Raw genomic sequence first — 22496 nt, forward strand, 5'->3', positions numbered from 1 at the left:
ATCAAACGGCTATGACATTATTTTTGCGTATGTTAAAATAAATATGGACATGACTGTATATACTGGTAATTTTTTAACCTATAACACGTTCTTTTCTTTATTTTTAAAGATCTTCCATAATCTTGCTGCACTCAATTCTTCTAATTTATACTAGAGCTTATTAAAATATTACACATATAAATTTATCCCGCAGAAAATTAATTTCCGTATACTATTTCAGCAATTTCTGTATACTATTCTGTATGTATTAATTTCTGTTGTTTCATTATTTCAGCAAAAATTTTGATTGCAACCCGAGATAATAGGAATTTAAAAACTTTTTTTGGCTAATCTTTGGAATATGGTAACAGGTAGTTTGGCAACATTTTGGTAAGGCGATAAAAGTTACTAGCTAAGACTTTAGTAGTGTACATGGATAAAGTCAAGCGTGTGCGCAATGCCATTTTTGTGCAATTCTGGGATTTTTTTTAAGTGAAAATAGGTCAACGTGTACATGGATGATACCGTGTAAGTGCAATTCTTAAAAACGCGGTAAGCAGTTTGCGATTCTGCACTTTCTCCCAATTTCGCACCTAATCTTCGTCATAATTAAGCATTTTTGTTCCATAAAAGTTCTAGTATAAGCGTAAATCGGCTAGCAGATTGGTAGAAAAAATTTTGAGTAAAAAAAAAAAAAACATGCCTTTACTTCGTGAAAACAAAATGGCGTCCAAAACAAAACTAGCAGGTTGCTGTAGCAGGGTTGGTTGCCAAATTTTTGCCAAGTTACCATAATCCAAAGATTAACCCTTTTTTTTTCTTATGTATTTTGCATCACCATTTCAAAGATGAAGCATTTATGTTTACCCAAAATGCTTAGAACGCTTGAAACAAAATGGAAGGAAATGAGAAAGAAAGAAGGTGTTGTTTGTTCCATTATTTCAGCTAATATTTCAACGACTAGGTCAGCTAATAAGCACTTTGAAACATTTTAACATGCATTTCTTGTCCCTATTTCAAAGGTGAAACATTTTCGTTCAGCTGATTTCATAACAAAAAAGAAAAATTATCATAAAAATGTAATTTGGCTGAAAAACATAACAAGAGGACATGGCATTAAAAATAATGTAGTTTAGTGTCCTTGGATTGGTCGCAAAGTTTTCATATACCAAAGATTCATCCAAATCTCTCCATGTAAATAGTATGCAATACAGACATTTTAAATTTAAGATAACAGCGCATGCTGTATAAATAACCAGAATATTTATGACTGTATATACATATATATAACCATAATATTTAAGACAAATAACGTACATGGATATTTCACAAGGTTTTTAATGGTTTAGTTTGGCTTATTTGATTATGGCAAAGCATGTAATGGTTATCTGCTTACAGGAAGGGATACCTTAGTATAGGACTTTTTAAGGAAAGCTGGCTCATGTTCATATTATACTAGAGGTAAACAATAAAAACTCAAATGCAGCCAATCTGTTCATCAGGGATTTGAATAAACGTCGATATGAATGTGAGCCAGGGTTTCAAAATTTTACTGCTCACAAGATTTCTAAATAAGTATGCCCTGTTATGCAGATTTAAAATAATCTCTTCTATAAAAACATATTCATTAATAACTACGGCAACACGAGGGAAAAAAATCATTATTTTTCTAAGTAGTTAGAAACAGTTACATTTTTTTGCATTTAAAAAATTCACTAGTCATAAAATACTTTAAGAAGCCTGCATATTTATTTATAGATGTAAATAAATGCATTCTAATCAGATGGATTTCTTACTAGATGAAATAGAAAACAAACATCAAGATTACATAAAGAAGTACGGAAGTGAAAGATTCTTCACATATTTTCAATACGACAAAGTTTTCATAACTCATTCCATTTAAACTTTTTAAATCATATATCATATATATAGATAAAACCAAATTCCTAAATTTACATCACTCACTATCTCCTCATTGACCAAAATGGAATGATTATCACCGTGTCTTTTATTTTAAAACTTATTTATCATTGCAATTACTTATGCCTGAAAAGTTACGTGATGAAACGCTATAAAAGTCCAAGGAAAATAAAAAAAATTTCGCATCTTAATCAATACCTATGTATACCTTTTTTCCTAATGCTAATGTTCACATATAATAAATATACGTTTATTTATGATAATATGATAAAGATTTTGAGATTTAAACTTATATTGATTAAATTGAAATAAAAAATAATAAGTGTACACAACATTTTTACCAAAACACTATAATTGACAAGCTAAACATTAAAATTTTAAGGACGCCATAGGCGCACAACCACCGCCGAAAAGTCAAATCTGAAATTATACGAATAAAAACCACCAAAATTTAAAGTGTAAATAATGCTTGAATTTGCTACGAGAAAATGTGTTTACTTCTTCAGTCTTTCCTTCGTGCTTCTGAATTTCAGTTTCAAGTATTTGATCCATTTTACTGGTTCCTTACCGGCAAACAAGATAAAATTAAATATGGCGAACGCCTTTATCGAACGACTCTTTTCGAATTGGAAACCCTTCGCTCATAAAAGAGAATGCAGTTCTTCCTTGCTCAATGTTGATTCCAGCCACACCCTCTCTGAATTTCAAAACTTCTGTAAAATTAGTATACCTTAAAGATAATATTATTTCCGATTTTTGATAAAAATTGTTATTCATACATATTTTTACTTTCCAGATATTATTCGGACAACAGCCTTGACACCAAAAGAGAAAAAAACACCATATTATAGAAGTCCTGGCTACAGTTTTACTTATACTGTTTTATGCTCGAAAGAAAAGTTACTGAATTCTTTTTCAGTTGAGTTTTATTCATCAGTAAATACTTAGTTTCCAAAACTAATAATGATGCATATTACTATTATTTAAGAAAAAAATTACAACGGCAAACGCTTCTTCAACGTACTAGCTTATAATATGACGTTTTCAGACAGCAAATTTTTTATTGTGTTTAAGCCTTTATTTTATATTTAAACAAGCATCGTCATTATTCATGCGATAATTTTGGTTTTGTTTTATAAAATATATTTACGCGAATATCCATCTAAAATTCTGACAACTTTTTTCAGATATAATTTGTCTAAGGCTTGTCAACTCAAGTTTCTGACTATTAGAAATTCTTTTCTCACTCCCTTCATTTTCTAAAAGTGTAGGGTCCGATCGTCCGATTTACTGAACTGGTGGAATAAGTTTCATTTCGTTTCGTTTCATTTATTATTTTTGTGCAATGTTTAAAAGGCAAAAAGATTTGGCTTATGTGCAAAACACGCGTCTGCGTTTGAATTTTTGTGGCTAGCGGGAGTTTTAAATTTTTACTGAACTGACGAAATTTCATGTTTAATTTACCAATTTGCCTCTAGTAGAGAATTATTTTAGGTTTAATTATTTTGTAAGTAACCTAATAAAACCAAAGGAGGCATTAAAATTTGGAATAGTTAAATATCCCATTTAATTGAAAATTAATATATGACTTTTTTTCTGTGTGGTATTATTGAATTCTAAACTAAATATTTCATAAACTTGACTTGTAGTCTGATTTTTTCACTTAATTTCAATTTTATTTCTTATAGCTTTGTAAATTAAAACTATTAAGTTTGACTTATATTTAATTAAAATATCTTTTAATTTAAGATGACAAGAAAACTGTTGACAGTATGTTTAACGCTGACAAGCAACACTGCCTACGAATTGCTGGCAAACCTAAGAAAAATGTATTATCGACTCGGCGAAAGATGAAAGGTATTTATGTTTTTATAAACGTTAGAGTCATAATATATTTATAAATTGCATTTTTTGTATGTTTATTATTCCACTGAATAGAATTAACCTACCCACATAGTATGAAATTACCATAATTTGCAATTTTTTTCCTTTCTCAAAAAATATGTACATTGGAACAATTTGAAAATATATTTCTTTATAACCTTACTGATTTAATACTTCAAAGCTACCAGGTCTTCTAATTTTATCGAGAGACTCACAGATTTTTCATTGCATCTTCCAATTTCCTGAACAAATCTTAGTTTTTAATTGTTAGTCTGAAATACATTTTAGCCCAACAATACATAAAATTTATTGAATTAACTGAACTTAAATTTTGTAAATTCCATTTTCCCATCCCTAGCACTTTTCAGCATATTCTTTTTATGAAATTGTATTTAATCTTAAACTATCCATGTGAGCTAGGGTTTGGCTCTATAATGCTGAACTTCCTCCCAAAGTCCTCGAGTAAATAGTATTTTAAAATAATAATTCCAAAAATAACTGCTGCATTGTGCCTTGATTCTTTTTCTTCCGATACATATGCCAACTTAATTATCTGGGCATATTTCAGGATGCATGACTGGTTATTTATCACATTCATTAATTTTGAACATGATGAATATTTTTGAATGCAATACTGCTTGGCCACTTGGAAGGCAGCATTACTGAAGACATTTACATAACTCTTTATGAAATTCAACCAATGTTTGACGAGTTAATATTTGTATTTAGTTTTGTTTTATGTCAATAAATGGTACATTACTATATAGGTTTATTATTAGTTTCAATTTCATCTGTTTAAACTTTACTGTACTTTGATAAATAAAGGGATACTTGCATATTTGCACAACTACCTTAGAAAAAGTTGCAATATTTTAACCTTCCAGCACGCGTGCTTGGCAATTTTACTTGAGCACATGTGCATCGTATTATTTATGACATTCGTTATTTTACTGTTATTTAGAAAACTATATGAGACTAATAAAATAAATGTTCTTGAAGCAGTGAAAAAATAATATTTTAGAAAAGATTACAAAATCATTCAGGGTAGAGTAGACTTTAAGGTATGCCTTGTATTATGCTGAAGTTGTTGTTTGATTTATCGCCAAGTTGTTGTTTCATTTATGGTAGCCTGAGTAGTTGAATGTTATGGAAACCCTATTGCGACATAATCGGGTGCATGATTCTGGGAAATTTTGAATCATGGAATGTTTTGTAAGTGTTTTTGTGGTGTGTGTTAAAACTGTTTAGATGGATTTGAATGGGTTTGTAGGAAGAAAGGTTCAGATGGTCACTATGTGAAGCGTTCGATCAGAAAAAGTACCTGGTTTGAAAAAAGTAATTTGAGTATGATTAATATTTTGATTTTTACGTGGCTCTGGTTGTACGAAGCGAACTCGAAAATCATGGTAAGTGAATATTTGCGTTTGGTAGTGCTTAAATGTGTAACATGTTTTTCCTTTTTTATACTACAATCAAAAGTCATTAATCCGGACTCGTCGGGACTTCGGCGATTCCGGATTATCAATTTTTCCGGATTATAGATCATCAGTTTAAATCTGGTAAGATGGCATGCAGAAATTACAAAATTAAAAATATGAAACCGTAATTTATGATATAAAGAACAATTGTGATCTAAAAGGTATCAAAATTTACAAAAAGAAAAAGCTTAATATTTATTTGTTTACTTTATTAAACATTTCTTTAAATGTAAGTTGTTTAAGTTGCTTCGTTTCATGTGATAATGCTTTCTCTTTAATTCTATTAAACAGACATAATTTCTTGTTTAGTTATAAAGTTCCGCTGTTCAAGTCCTATAATTGCTGTGTCGAGAATACCGACTAATTTGTCAATCGAAATTTTTTCGTTTTCAATAACCTCTGTGTCTCTTTCTTTACTATTGGAAGCGAATTATAATGACGAGGAACTTGTTTTAAATCATATCAAAGACGGAGTACATCGAGATGAAATACTACATTTAGTAAGGAATTATAAGCCAAATAAAATAAAAACAATTGTCCTGAAGATAAGGATGCTGACAGATCAACTTCCAATTAATTGCGCACCGCGGCATTCTCTCCTCCGAGGAGCGTGAAATTGATAAACAGATTTCGGATTTCGAAACATACTTTCGCTTTAGATCCTTTACATATTAGCAAATATATATCGGAAATTCTATTTGGTATAATCAAAAGTTGGTGCTACTTTGGTAGACGGTTGCACGGATTTTTGGCGATTTACGTTGGCGCAATTGTTGGCACGATTTCTGCAAACGTCAGCCATCTTGAAAAACGCTGTTTTTACGCATAGTAAAGTATTCGAAACTTTAAAAAAAAAAAAAAAAAAAAAATATCGTTAGAAATAATGGATTAATTTTTTGTTGAAAATGTCGTTTTTTAAGATGGCAGGCAAGTGTAAATAAATACATTTACTATGAGTATAAAATACTAAAGTAAGGTTATTATTACTTTCATATAGCAAAGAAGAGAATAAAAACACCGCTATAAAAACATTGTGCCAACGTTTAATTAGATTAAAATATTACTGAAATTGAATATCGAAATAAAAAACATCATCCAACATTTAAAAGAATTAGAATATTATTAAATTTAAATACTTTAAAATATGTTATATAGAATATAATATATATATATATTATATAGAATAAATACATTTACTATGAGTATAAAATACTAAAGAAAGGTTAAATTATTACTTTCATATAGCATAGAAATAGAATAAAAATACCACTATAAAAACATTGCGTCAACGTTTAATTGGATTAAAATATTACGTAAATTGAATATTAAATTAAAAACCATCATACCAAAGTTTAAAAGAATTAAAATATTACTTAAATACTTTAAAATAAGTAAATAAGAACGCTTCGTACACTAGAGCTAAAATGACAGCAATTAGTTTATTGTCGGTAAAAAAGGAGGAATGTCTAATAATTTTCTTACCATTACAGCGGTTATTTCTTCCAACATGACCACAATATCATATACGGCTGTCTCAGAATCGGCTCTTCTAACGGTTTTCATCTGTGATCTACATTTTCGCACTTGATTGAAGAAACAATTAGCGACGTTTCCTCCAAAAATTTAAATAAATTTCCTCTGACCCTTGTAAGAATTTATAAATAAATCTTTGATTAGGAAAGCCAGGCTGGCGAAAATAAGGTCTCAAAGGACAATTTTTTGATTCCGAAACGAAAAATTCTTGGTACTTATCAAAAACAACATTCATCTTTGAAGGAGACATTTTTGAAGGAATTCGAAGATATGAATTAAATTTTAAAATGGCGCGGTAATGCACAAATTTTCAGCAACCTATCAGGGAGCTGATTACAGCTCATTAATGCACAAATATTCTATAACCAATCAGAGAGCTGATTACATCATGCCTAGAATTAAAATTATTTAAATAATCATACATAATAAAATCATTTTAAAAAAGAAATGCAAATCTAGGTTGATCTTTACAATATGGTAACTGGTAGTTTGGCGACATTTTGGAGGCGATAAAGGTTACTACCTGGGACTTTGGTAATAATGTGAGCAGTACTCAGTTCCGATTACGCATTATTTTGTGTGAGGGAAGTGAGAGATCATGGGATATGTCATGTGATATTAATGGACGAATTACGGTTCTTTAATCGGAAAAGGGGGGGAATCGGGAAAAAATCTGGAAATTTTGTATTTGGCTTTATTCTGTGTTGTGTGAAACAGTGTTCGTGAATTTTTGGATCCCATGGCCGTAACTAAAGTGAATTCGAAATGGGTATTTATGTATGTATTAATTTAATGTATGTGCTCATTTATATTTTAAGTAGTGTTTTTGAATTTAATTATATTTTAATTAAATGATAGTTATTTTGTGAATTTTATGTTTGTAGGAATTTGGTATACATTTTAGTTGAAGTAAACGTGCATGGAAATAATTTAAATATTTGACAGTAAGTATTTGTAATGCTTGCGGTATGAATTCGTTGGTGACGTTTATAACATAATAGATGATTTAGAGGTAAAAGTTTTTGGATATTTTATTTATTTTATATGTGGAAATGTTCGTATTTGGAAAGGGAATATACTTTTTCACGATCAGGTAATTTCATATACAGTCAAAAGTCGTTAATTCGGACATCCATAATCCGGACCTCAAAGCTACAAACTTTCTGCGCATGCCTCGCGTTGACGCTTGCGTGTAAGACCTTTACCGCTGCGAATTTGCGTGTGCGCGTGCGCAAAATACGTTTACGAATGCGCGTTTAATGTATAACGGACGGGATAAGCTAAGCTAAAATTATCTAATTATCTATTTCAGTTAATGTTGCAGATTGCGTTGTTCCTTAATCTTCGAATTGCATCCGGATTATTATTTTTTGCAGACTGTTAGAGCAATTTTATAAAAGTAAGCTTGAACTTTCGATTATGTCAAATAGAATTTCCGATATATATTTACTAATATGTAAAGGATATACAAAGCGAAAGTATCTTTCGGAGTCCATTAAACAAACGTGCATGGAAATAATTAAAATATTTGACACTAAGTATTTGGAATGTTTGCGGTATGAATTCGTTGGTGACGTGTATAATATAATAAATAATTTAGAGGTAAAAGATTTTGGATATTTTATCTATTTTATACGTGGAAATGTTCATATTTGGAAAGGGTAAATACTTTTTCGCGATCAGGTAATTTCGTATATGTTCTTTTTACCGGGTTTAAAGATTGAGAAAGTTGACATGTATTTTCGTGAAATTTTTCTAATTTATGAGAAAAAAGCAGTGTACATGGATATAGTGAAGAGTGTGAGCAATGCCATTTTTGTGCAATTCTGGGATGTTTTTTTAAGTAAAAATAAGTCAGCGTGTACATGGTTTATGTGTATGTGTTATTTTGAAAAACGCGTAAGGAGTATGGTATTGTGCACTTGTTCCCAATTTTGCAGTGAATATTTGTCATGATTAAGCAGTTTTGTTTGATAAAATTTCTAGCGTAAGTGTAATTCGGCTAGTAGATTGTTGGAAGAAGTGTTCAGTAGATAAAAAGAAAAGAAACATGTCTTTACTTCGTGAAGACAAAATGGCGGCGGGGAAAAAAAAATAGAGGGTTGCTGTAGGAGAGTTGGTCGCCAAATTTTCGCAAAAAAATCGCCAAGTTACCATAATGTAAAGATCAACCCAAATCTAAATTGTATTTTAATATTTAACAGCCATAAATAATGTTTAAAACATTAGATTAAATTTATAGATATTAAAACCAATTACTTTTAAAGTAAGGTGACGTCACTGATTACATCATCCACAGCATAAAATTTCATAAAATATGATAAAGAATAAAATTTTTATTTCAAATAAAAATGCAAAATTATATTGATTTTTAATATTTAGAAGCCATAAATACTATTTAAAACGCAGAATTTATGCATAATAAGACGCATTATTTTTTAAATAAAATGTCAACAAAGTATTGGTTACGATAAATAACTCATCCAGCAATGGGTTTACCATAAGTCGTATTACTCGCCAAAAGAAAAATTGCCAAAAATCCGTGCAACCGTCTACCAAAGTAGCACCCAAAAGTTCAAGCTTACTTTTATAAAATTGCTCTAACAGTCTGCAAAAAATAATAAGCCGGATCCAATTCGAAGATTAAGGAACAATGCAATCTGCAACATTAACTGAATTAGATAATTTTAACTTAGCTTATACCGTCCGTTATACATTAAACGCGCATGCGTAAACGTTTTATGTGCATGCACACACGCACATTCGCAGCCATAAAGGTCTTACGCGCACACAGAAACGCCTGTGCGCATGCGCGGAAAGTTTGTAGCTTTGAGGTCCGGATTATGGGTGTCCGAATTAACGACTTTTGACTGTATTTTATTGTTTGGTTTAAAATGTATTTTATTGAGATTATGTATTTTTTGTTTGCCTATATTGTAGAATTTGGTGCTCCTTTGATTTTTTAAGTGAAAATATATCGATGTGTACATGGACAAAGTAAAGGGAGAGCGTAATGCAAGTTTGTGCAATTTTGTGATTTTTTTTAAGTGAAAATAGGTCGACGTGTACATGGATAAAGTTAAAAGAGTGCGCAATGCCATTTTTGTGCAATTTGGGTTTTTTTTAAGTGAAAATAAGTCGATAAGTGCATGGATACAGAGTTTGTGCAATTGTTTGTCTTGTTATTTTGGCTTTGTGTAGTGGCAATTTTTGGCGCAAAAATGGCGCTTCGCAAGCCAAAATAACGAGTCAAACAATTGCACAAAATTGGTATCCATGTACCGCCAAAAATCGCCAAGTTTCGCCAAGGAGTACCCTAAACTATACATTTACCATCATTCAAAATTCATTTGTCATTATGGATGTTCAGGTTATCCAATATTGTTCATTTATCAGATCATTATGTTGGATATTGCTTCCTCTATCTAATTTAGGCATTGGTGTGCCATCTGTCATGCACAATGTTGTACCATATATAAAACTGTCAGTATCATGAACTGTAAGAAAGGCAAGATTTTATCACCCGTTTAGAATGTGTAGATTTAAATGAGCTGCTTTAGATATTCTAAAAATGTATTAACTTTTTTTAATATTCATATTTAACAGTTAATAATGCTGTAAAAAGAAATTTAAACCAAGTAATAGATTTAGTAGTCTAAGTAAATTTTTAATATTTAAATAAAAAATTCTGTGTTATGCCAGTTTGCTTGTGAGTGCCTGGCACCATTATAAAATATGTATTATTAAATGTTAATTTATTATTAATGTTAAAATATGTATTATTATATGTTAACTATTATATTTTCCTTCTTTTATAAGTGCTATCATACTTGAATTCGAAGCATATGGATTCTAAGGGGAATGGCATTGAAAAGAATGTTGATGAAATACAAGATGAATGCATTTTTGAACATGGAAAAGAAGTACTAACGTTTCTTCAGAATGAACAAGTTTATATTGAGCACTTAAAAGAGCTCCAACAAGTAAGACAATTTTTTCTTTAAGCTATTTCTCTAAGCATTAATTACCGAGGATAAATATGTGCAATAATTTTGAAAACTGATTCTTAAACAGAATTTTCTTCTTTTGGAAGATAAAACTTCTTTACATTTCTTATCAGGAACGGGAGTAAATAATACTGTTCTTTTTCCTGATAAGAATTATAATAAGATAAGAAATACATTATTAATGATTTAGTTTTGGTACCAATTCTAAAGAATCTTAAATATATTTTGAATGTGCTATGCAAGACTCATAAGTTATATTGTCTGTCTTTGCTTGTAGTTTCCATTTTACATGTTATAAATAAAATTTTCATTGTTTTCTTTGCATTAATTGTATTTAATTTACAAACCTGGCTTCAAGAAAAGTATTTTCCTTTTAACTAAATGTAGAAGAGAAGGTCATGAATTAAGACATAAATTGAGAATTGATAAAGATAAGATTGATAAAGACAATTGATAAGATATGATATTAATATATTAGACCAATTGATATATTAGAAAGTAGCAATGAGTACTTCCCATGCATGTTAATGAGTGGCAGAATCATCCTGGTTCATAATATTAATTTTGTTAATTACCAGGTATCAGTTGCACATACGTAATTCAGTTTGAAGATGCTGGTGGAAATCAGCGACTCACAAGAGAAAAGCAGTCTGCTGTTTTCCATCTTTTTTTCTGGGGGTGGAGAGCCAAAGGGACTTTGTATGGAAGAATTTTAGTTTTTACTACATAGATATATTCTATTAAAGAATGTTTATCATTGCATGCTTGCAGATGCTGTGTAGAAGTTTTGGTGTCGGTATTGTCTATTGTGGCTTTCTTGGGATTAGTTAAGGTAAATCTGTTGGTAATAGCACTTTAATAGAGTATGTTTTCTCAGTGTATATTCTCAATACAAATTCTACCATCACTGTGAAAAAAATTATGGCTAATCTTTGGAATATGGTAACAGGTAGTTTGGCGACATTTTGATAAGGCGATAAAGGTTACTACCTAGGACTTTAGTAGTGTGCATGGATAAAGTCAAGAGTGTGCGCAATGCCATTTTTGTGCAATTCTAGGATGTTTTTTTAAGTGAAAATAGATCGATGTGTACATGGATACCGTGTATGTGCAATTCTTAAAAACGTGGGAAGCAGTTTGCGATTCTGCACTTTCTCCCAATTTCGCACATAATCTTCGTCATGATTAAGCATTTTTGTTCCATAAAAGTTCTAGTATAAGCGTAATTTGGCTAGCAGATTGTTGGAAAAAATCTTGAGTTAAAAAAAAAAAATAAATAAAAAAAAAAAAAAAAAAAAACATGCCTTTACTTCATGAAAACAAAATGGCGTCCAAAACAAAACTAGCAGGTTGCTGTGCCAGGGTTGGTCGCCAAATTTTCGCCAAAAATCGCCAAGTTACCATAATCCTAAGATTAACCAAATTTATTAGTAAAGATATTCAGACTTCCTAGTACCTGGAAGCCTTTATGAAAATGTCTTTAGAATTCTGTAAAAAGAAATCCGGTGTCATATTTCTGTATAATCTTTTAGAATTAGGCACGATTTTCTATAAACTGCCTCAAAGATCATTTTAGAATTCTGTAACAATTCAGATGTAGTTTCTATAGAGTTATGTGTAAGGATTCTATAGAAATATGTGAAGGTATTCTGTAGAGATTTATTCAGAGATTGTATAAAAATATCTGCAGTTTGCAAAGGACCTGCTTATGGAATTGTATATCATCTTATATATGTATAGAATTAACTAACAGAATCTTGCTGAAAATATCAGATTGAGCTTATAGAAAATAGAGTTGTAATTATAAAGAATTGTAAATATGTATCTTTGCTTTAAATTTGTTTAAAAGAACGTATAGAAACTTTTGAATATTTAAAAACATTATAAAATTAACAAAATATTCTTTGGGCTTTATAAACAATAAATGATATATTTATTTTTAATAGAACTTTTTTAACCTAAATTTTAAAATGATCTGGATATGGAAGGGGGAATAATAAAAACTTTCAATGTTGTTTTGATTTCGAAAACTATTTAAATAAAAACATTTTCATTTTAAATAATAGCTAAGTTGAATTAAAATTATGAAACATTTCTCTTATCAAGGGTATATATGCAATTGTTTACAGTATTAATTTCATGAATTAAACTTTTGTAATTAAAAGCATTAATTTAATCTTTTAACTAATTTTATGATATATTTGATTCTCTGTTTTTACAAGTTTAAGATTTTTGTATAAGTGATCCTGTACAAAATGCTGCATAAAATGTTACAGAAGTTTAGAAACTAAAAGATATTGAGCTAGAGATAGAAAGGCAAAAGTTTCCATTTAGAATTGATACAACACTAATGAATAAAAGGTGTTTATTTTTGCTCTTATGTATCCCATATAATACATCAGAAATTTAAAATTTGCATTGGTTAAAGTTTGAAAATTCCAGATTGCAGATTTATATAGAATAATATTCCGTAAAGTCATCATAATTTTTTTTTTTTGGCAAAGCAACATTTGTATATAATTCTGGTCTGTGAAAACTTTATAACATTTCTCTAGAATTTTATAGAGAAGCATTTCGTTTGCAGATTGAATTAGACTGGCGCAACTTTTGAAAAAGTCACGCGAGGCTACTAGTACTACTCTTTGTAATTACTCTAATTTCTACATTTTGAAGAAGTAAATGAAGTAATTTTATGCAGAAGTATGAAAGATTACCTATAAAGTTCCATAAGAATTTCAGTACTTGCATGTTAATGGAGGAAAAGGCAAAATTTGCCAAAAAAAAGAATGAATTGTTAAGGTGCCAACGTAGGCACTTTAACAAAATCAAATGCAAATTAATCGCTATTGCAACCATATGACATCACTAGGTTTTTAAGAACACCTATAATCCACAGTTTTAACAATGTAATTTTTTTCAGAATTTATAATTTGATAATGAATCTATGGAATCTTATAAACAATAAAGGTTATGCTATTAGTTTCTTAAAAATATATGCCAAGTAACCATCAATATTCCAATCTGCACATTCCAGATCCACATGCTGGAGTTCATATGTAAAATATCGAGCTGGTATGGGGTTCTTCAAAATGGTGGAAAAGGAAACTTAGGGGTACAACAAAGACACCATTTGAAGTCATACTTAGTGGAGTTCATGTGGCAACAGAAATTTGTATGTCAGGGTAAAAAGACTTTTAGATTAACTTTGAAACTCTTTTAGAATCAGTCACCAAACACTTTCACCCAAAAATAAAAGAAAATTGTATCAAATTACTGCCAAAGTTAGCTAATCCTTACCCACTGACATGTACATGCCAGAATTTCTATAAAGCTCTATCAGGCTCTATAAAATTTTTTTGTAAGGAAGGCACTGTTTATTGGCGGTATTTTAATGAAATAATCTCGGTAACAGAAACCATGATGTGAAAGTCCAATTATATTCTGAAATTTTGTAAAATTGCATACAGTATTGTATTGTTTAATACATTACTCTAGTTACTTACATCTAAAAAATTCATAGCATATATCATGCAGTATATGTTGGGCATATGTCTACAATTCATGTTTTTTATTTTGCAACTGAAACTTTTGAGATACTTATTATACTGTTATTGTATGCAATGAATATAATACTCAATTACATTTGATTTCTTCAAATATTCAAAACCAAACTTGTAATATTATTTTGTTAGTGGCAGCTTTCTTTTACTTTGGACTGCTATTCAGTTTGAATAGAATTTGAATTTACATGAAGATACATCAAACAATTTGACGTCTCTTTGAAACATTTATAATGTACAAAACATTCATAATTATCTAATTGATATACCACTCAACAGTAATTCTGCTCCACACTGCTGTAAAAAAAATAGAGTGAAAGTTAATTTTAAGTAGTCTTATCATTGCCCTAAGTTTTTTTTTAATAGCATTTAACATAACCAATAAAACAAGTTCATTGTGCTTATAGATAACAATGCACAATTTGTAGGATTCTTTTACACATCTAGATGTTTTAAATATTGATCAAATACCTGTAGCTTCCAAGTGATTGACAGCAAAACCTTTCCAGTTTTAATTAAAATAGATTAGAGCAGTGGTTTGCAATCTTTTGACATGTACCATCTAAACAAAAACTGAAAAACATTAGTAGGTTGATCTTTAGATTATGGTAACTTGGCGATTTTTGGCGAAAATTTGGCGACCAACTCTCCTACAGCAACCCTCTATTCTTTTTTTCCTGCCGCCATTTTGTCTTCACGAAGTAAAGACATGTTTCTTTTCTTTTTATCTACTGAACACTTCTTCCAACAATCTACTAGCCGAATTACACTTATGCTAGAAATTTTATCTAACAAAACTGCTTTAATCATGACAAATATTCACTGCAAAATTGGGAAAAAGTGCACAATACCATACTCCTTACGCGTTTTTCAAAATAACACAAAAACATAAACCATGTACACGTCGACTTATTTTTACTTAAAAAAACATCCCAGAATTACACAAAAATGGCATTGCTCACACTCTTCACTATATCCATGTACACTGCTTCTTTCTCATAAATTAGAAAAATTTCACGAAAATACACGACAATTTTCTGAATCTTTAAACCCGGTAAAAATAACATACAGTCAAAAGTCATTAATCCGGACTCGTCGGGACTTCAGCGATTCCAGATTATCGATTTTTCCGGATTATAGATCATCAGTTTAAATCTGGTAAAATGGAATGCAGAAATTATAAAATTAAAAATATGAAACCGTAATTTACGAAATAAAGAACAATTGTGATCTAAAGGGTATCAAAATTTACAAAAAAAAAAAAAAAAGCTTAATATTTATTTGTTTACTTTATTAAACATTTCTTTCAATGTAAGTTGTTTAAGTTGCTTCATTTTTTATGTAATATTACATTCTCTTTAATTCTATACACAGACATAATTTCTTGTTCAGTTACAAAGTTCCGCTGTTCAAGTACTATAATTGCTGTGTCTAGAATACCGACTAATTTGTCAATCCAAATTTTTTCGTTTTCAATAACCTCTGTTACTTTACTCTGTTCTATCGAAAGCGAATTACAATGACGAGTCATTTGATTTAAATCATATCAAAGACGGAGTACATCGAGATGAAATACTACATTGAGTAAGCAATTATAAGCCAAATAAAATAAAACATCTGCCCTTAAGATAAGGATAGTGCTGACAGATCAACTTCCAATTCATTGCAGGTCGCCGCAGCGTTAAAGATAAACAAAGTTTAGATAAACAAACGTTAAAGTTTAGATAAACAAACGTTAAAGTTTAAATAAGCAAAGGATATGCCTTTATCCATTTTCTGCAGCAATTCCACTTTTTGTTTAATGGACTCCGAAAGATACTTTCGCTTTGTATATCCTTTACATATTAGTAAATATATATCGGAAATTCTATTTGACATAATCGAAAGTTCAAGCTTACTTTTATAAAATTGCTCTAACAGTCTGCAAAAAATAATAATCCGGATGCAATTCGAAGATTAAGGAACAACGCAATCTGCAACATTAACTGAAATAGATAATTAGATAATTTTAGCTTAGCTTATCCCGTCCGTTATACATTAAACGCGCATTCGTAAACGTATTTTGCGCACGCGCACACGCAAATTCGCAGCGGTAAAGGTCTTACACGCAAGCGTCAACGCGAGGCATGCGCAGAAAGTTTGTAGCTTTGAGGTCCGGATTATGGATGTCCGAATTAACGACTTTTGACTGTATATGAAATTACCTGATCGTGAAAAAGTATATTCCCTTTCCAAATATGAACATTTCCACATATAAAATAAATAAAATATCCAAAAACTTTTACCTCTAAATCATCTATTATGTTATAAACGTCACCAACGAATTCATACCGCAAGCATTACAAATACTTACTGTCAAATATTTAAATTATTTCCATGCACGTTTACTTCAACTAAAATGTATACCAAATTCCTACAAACATAAAATTCACAAAATAACTATCATTTAATTAAAATATCACTAAACCATGTACACATCGACTTATTTTTACTTAAAAAAAAAAAAAATCCCAGAATTGCACAAAAATGGCATTGCGCACACTCTTCATATCCATGTACACTGCTTTTTTCTCTTAAATTAGAAAATTTTCACGAAAATGCATGACAATTTTCTGAATCTTTTAACCCGTTAAAAAGAACATATATGAAATTACTTAATAACAAAAAAGTATATACCCTTTCCGAATATGAACATTTCCATGTATAAAATAAATAAAATACCCACAAACTTTTACCTCTAAATTATCTATTATATTATAAACGTCACCAACGAATTCATACCACAAACATTACAAATGCTTAGTGTCAAATATTTAAATTATTTCCATGCACGTTTACTTCAACTAGAACGTTTACCAAATTCCTACAAACATAAAATTCACAAAATAACTATCATTTAATTAAAATATACAGTCAAAAGTCGTTAATTCGGACACCCATAATTCGGAATGATCTATAATCCGGACATCAAAACTAAAAACTTTCTGCGCATGCGCCACGTTGACACATGCACAGAGGCGTTCACGCGTGCGCGTAAGACCTTTTACGACTGTGCATATGAGTGTGCGCAAGTGCAGAATACGTTTTTGCGTGCGCATTTTATGTATAATGGACGTATAAGCTAAAATTATCTAATTATCTATTTCAGTTAATGTTGATGATTGCGTTGTTCCTTAATTTTCGAATTGCATCCGGCTTATTATTTTTTGCAGACTGTAAGAGCAATTTTATAAAAGTAAGCTTAAACTTCCGATTATATCAAATAGAATTTCCGATATATATTTGTTAATATGTAAAGGATCTAAAGCGAAAGTATGTTTTGAAATCCGAAATATGTTTATCAATTTCACGCTGCTCGGCGGCGGGCGCCTAATGAATTGGAAGTTGATTTGTCAGCACTATCCTTATCTTCAGCGCAGATGTTTTTATTTTATTTGGCTTATAATTCCTTACCAAATGTAGTATTTCATCTCGATATGCTCCGTCTTTGATATGATTTAAAACAAGTTCCTCGTCATTATAATTCGCTTCCGATAGCGAAGAAAAATGACAGAGGTTATTGAAAACAAAAAACAAGAAATTATGTCTGTTTAATAGAATTAAAGAGAAAGTATTATCACATGAAACGAAGCAAAACTTAAACAACTTACATTGAAAGAAATGTTTAATAAAGTAAACAAATAAATATTAAGCTTTTTCTTTTTGCAAATTTTGATACCCTTTAGATCATAATTGTTCTTTATTTCATAAATTTCGGTTTCATATTTTTAATTTTAGAATTTCTGCATGCCATCTTACGAGATTTAAACTGATGATCTATAATCCGGAATCGCCGAAGTCCCGACGAGTCCGGATTAACGACTTTTGACTGTACTTAAATTCAAAAACACTACTTAAAATATAAATAAGCACATACATTAAATTAATAAAAATTAGCTTACAATCCTAATTACTTTAAACTAAATCATTGCTAATAACAATTTTCCCAATAATACCAAATTACTTTACTTCCACCTTACATTTAGAACAATGCATAAAAATAATATCCTCAAATAATTAAAAATACTATCTTACCTAATCTTCTTCAGAATCTTGCTTACATGGTGGATACACTTTTATTATGTATTCAATAAAATTATTGAACGATTTTTTCTGCGAATTTTTCCTCCACACTTCCTCCGCTAAATAAAAAGCAAATTTCTCTTTATCACAATGCCTCGGAATGTCGCTTTTTATAGCACTCCACGTGCCCTCTATTGTATTGGTATGTGCACCTGTTTCCGGATCTTTAAAATAATATTTGTGGTTCACAGCAAGATGTTTATAACCTTTATCTTCCAAACATTCATACGATTTCCAGCAATCTGAAATAATTATAGTACCCAGTAGAATATATTCTTTTATAAAACTTAATAAACAATCTTTACTTCTATCTCGCACAACCTTAAAAAAACATTTATTACTACCCCTTTCAATCTCACCAAACACCCATTTTCCTTCCACTCTCCTACCTCTCTGATACTTCCGCTTCCCAAACTTACTCTCATCAATTTCCACAATAACATTCATACCACCAAGCATACCCATATCATTTTCGCAAAATTCCACGCACACTTCCCTACAAAAAGAATTCCAATCAGCTGCAGTCCTACTGCTAATTTCTAAATCCGAAATCCAATAGTCAACTGGCAATCTATTCACCCAATAATAAGAAATCAATAAAATCTCACCCATACTCAAACGACTTTCAGCAAACCACGTACCCTTCCTTACACTCCGTTTCACAAAATGTCCATTTTCACCAGATTTCTTGCACCGCCATTCAAACTTATCAGTAATATCCTTCCTTTCACACAATCTCATTTCATTCCCACATTTTGGACATTCATACTTATCCGCAATTAAACCTACACTCATGCACCATTCAACCAATTCTTTTGAATTATCACACAAATGCATTAAAAATTTAGAATTCACTTTAGACAGCGCCATACAATCTCAAAATTATTCAACCCTGCTTCACACAACACACAATGAAGCTTAATACAAAATAATATACAGCCACAGATATTTTTCCAAATTCCCCCCTTTTCCGATTAAAGAACCGTAATTCGTCCATTAATATCACATGACATATCCCATGATCTCTCATTTCCCTCACACAAAATAATGTGTAATCGGAACTGAGTACTGCTCACATTATTACCAAAGTCCCAGGTAGTAACCTTTATCGCCTCCAAAATGTCGCCAAACTACCAGTTACCATATTCTAAAGATCAGCCCATTAGTAACCACTACATTTTACAATGATTATTTTTCAATTTCTCTATAGAAATATTTAAGAAATATATATATATATATATATATATTGTTTTGTTATTGACTTATTGGCTATTTGCATTAAATATGCACACATAAAAAATATCAGCTTAAAAATTGGTTACGATTTTAAGTAACAAAATTTTAAGTTATAATACTTTAATTCTAAGATTTGGGCCTTTTTAAGTAAGATCAATTTCTTTATGTCTCGTCTTATTTTACTTAGTTTTAAGCATAAATGAGGATCCACTTTTAGTTTTGTTCTCTATTTATTTTTCAGATATAACATGGAAGAAAATCCTTACTTACATAAATAGGTTGTGCAAAAAGGCCATAAAAATTTAGTAGCTTTATTTGAAATGCCTTTAAGTTCTGTTTTTTGACTCAACTAATAGTTAACAAGTGTGTTATTTTTGAAATCTTCAGTTAGAGTTTGATCACAGGAAATTTCTATCAATTGTTCTTTTTCTTCATGAGATAGAATTTCAGGTACATTTGAACAAAATGGATTTCTAACCCAATTTTCTTTTTCATAATCCTTGGGAAAATACATGTTGAAATTATTTGTTCATGAAAAAAAAAATGATTTTTAATCTCAGATGCTAATTCTTCTTTTATTTTCAAACTATTTTAGGTTAGAAATCTTTCTAAAAGTGGTAAAAAGCTTAAAATATTATTATCCAGTTCTTTGGTTAATGGCTCGAGTTTTTTTAACATTGCATTTATTTTATCTCTAATGGGAAACAAATTAACACTTTGTCCTTATAATTTTAAATTTAATTCATTTAACTTTCCAAAAATATCAGCTAAATATGCCAAAAATGCCAACCATAATTAAGTAAATAAACATTTTTGCAATTTAAATTTTGAATCACAGAAGAAAATTTGAATTTCTGATTGAAGTTCAAAAAGACAATTTAAAACTTTGCCTCTGGATGGACTTAATATAAGATGCTTACCTTGCTTTGGAATATAACAAAAGCGTTTCATGTTCACAGCTGATCTCTTATAAAATTGTAAATATTCTTGAATTTAAAGCTTGGCTTTTAATTAAATTAAAATTTTCACAGCTTGATTCAAAACAATTTTCAGGTTTTCAGTGATCATTTTGGCTTTTAAGCTTCACGATGAATGGGAGCAGTGAGTAAATTTAGTTTCATGTGTGACTTTCTTTATTTGAGAAATAACACAGGAATATTTTCATCTTAAAGTAAGAGTTCCATCACTGCACTTATTCTAAGGAATATCATTCTCAGACACAAAATTGTCAATTACTCAGAAACTTTCATTTGCAGTTGCTCTATCATGAAGACATTTGCAAATAAATACACTTATAGTAATTTGTTTATCTTCTTCGAAATGTGTTTAAACTATTAATTGAACAAGGTTCATTATATCTGTACTTTTATGCAATTGCAATGCAAAATACTCACTGTATTTTATTTTTTGAATAAGTGAGTCTTTTATGGAATTTGTCATTTTATAAATTCATCGACTTACTGTATTGTTTGATAACAGAATATTATTAAGTTTATTAGCCACTTTTTTGTTGAATAAGGTTAAAACAATATCTTTAGCTGCTGGTCATAGACGGTTTTCTCCAATAGTGTGAGCCTGCCCAGTCCTGGCAATTCTTAGGCTTACTATGTATCTAGCTTCCAAATCCTTTTCACTCGAAGCAACAAAACCTTTCATTATTTGTTTGCTCTTTTTGAATTCCGATAATTTCTTCTTAAAATATTCTTCAGATTTATTCTTTAAATTGCATTGAGGGTTCATTTCATCCCCATTATAAGTAAACCTAAATGAAAAAATAACTATCATTATATTTTCTATAAACAATTTTTCTTATCAGTATTCTTAGTGTTAGTAGATTGTCCTATATCCTTGACCTGTGAATGATCACTTTTCCACTTAGTCACTTTTTCCATTTTGAAAACCTAGCTTTATTTTATTATTTTTTCACAAATATTTAAATGGGCAATGTATTAAGAGTTCTTCAAAAATAAATTATGATATTCTCAAATCGCATTGAAAAGTGAAGAACACAAAGCAACAAGAAGACAAAAGACCTGCCTTGAAAGACAGCAAAACAACATGGAAGAGTGATTCTAATTGAAAATAGTGCAATGTGAGCATGGAAATGGTGTCGAAATAAAATGTACACATGCTACTAAATCAATAACTCTAAAAGAATTAATGAGATACTATTATCTTTTTATAGAAACTTATTTCCTATTAAATACATTAATACTATTTACTCGCTTTAAAAACATCATTTATGACAAATGTTATGTCTATGGCTAAAAGAATATTTGTGAAAATAAAAATGCGTTATTTTGTTAAAGTCTATGAGCAGCTATTGACCTTGAACAAAACTCAGATTGCATAAATTAGCGTGGGTTAGAGAAGTAATTTAAACTGAATGTTGAGTTTTTAATTTTTGAATTTAATATTTAAAAATGCATTGTTTCTTTGCATGCCACCTAATTTCCTCTTGCATATCACTGGTTGAGAATTGCTGGATTAGAGAACTGAGGCATTGCGATTAACATAAAAGGGGATGTTTATTTCTAACTGACATTGTGGTTTTGCCATCGAAATATCGTACGAAGTTTTGAGAGTTCTGTGCATGCCCGCCTCTGATGAGCAGTGGATGGAGGAGAGAATGGCGTGCATGCAGCGGCAGTTCCTTTTTCTAATCAGAATGTCATTATTGATGTGTTAAATAAAGTTTATATATTTTTTTTCCTTCTCTATGTTGATATTTGGCACTTACTAAAATTCTAATTTTAATAAGTACCAATATATATATA

At 30.1% G+C, this 22496-nt stretch overlaps 2 protein-coding genes across 4 annotated transcripts in view; one reads left to right on the plus strand and one right to left on the minus strand.

Annotated features, from left to right (window-relative positions):
- Adar (Adenosine deaminase acting on RNA) overlaps positions 1 to 2690 on the minus strand; it is a 41620-nt gene extending 38930 nt beyond the window's left edge. The window contains exon 1 of one of the 2 annotated variants that reach the window (XM_085816154.1): positions 2398 to 2690. In XM_085816154.1, the coding sequence (XP_085672280.1) occupies positions 2398 to 2451 (54 nt within the window). In that variant the 5' untranslated portion in view covers positions 2452 to 2690. The remainder of the gene's footprint in view (positions 1 to 2397) is intronic. The other variant, XM_035364348.2, reaches the window with a different exon arrangement.
- A 584-nt stretch (positions 2691 to 3274) lies between these two features.
- Positions 3275 to 22496, plus strand: part of LOC118193353 (rho guanine nucleotide exchange factor 39-like) — a 61715-nt gene continuing 42493 nt past the window's right edge. Inside the window, exons 1-3 of one of the 2 annotated variants that reach the window (XM_035364435.2) lie at positions 3275 to 3406; positions 3649 to 3756; positions 10614 to 10777. In XM_035364435.2, the coding sequence (XP_035220326.1) occupies positions 3672 to 3756; positions 10614 to 10777 (249 nt within the window). In that variant the 5' untranslated portion in view covers positions 3275 to 3406; positions 3649 to 3671. Of the gene's footprint in view, positions 3407 to 3648; positions 3757 to 7678; positions 7739 to 10613; positions 10778 to 22496 lie in introns of those variants that run through there. The other variant, XM_085816155.1, reaches the window with a different exon arrangement.

The sequence above is a fragment of the Stegodyphus dumicola genome, chromosome 4, assembly GCF_044657685.1.
Source record: "Stegodyphus dumicola isolate Sdum_Otavi_A_Nest chromosome 4, ASM4465768v1".
Classification (NCBI taxonomy): domain Eukaryota; kingdom Metazoa; phylum Arthropoda; class Arachnida; order Araneae; family Eresidae; genus Stegodyphus; species Stegodyphus dumicola.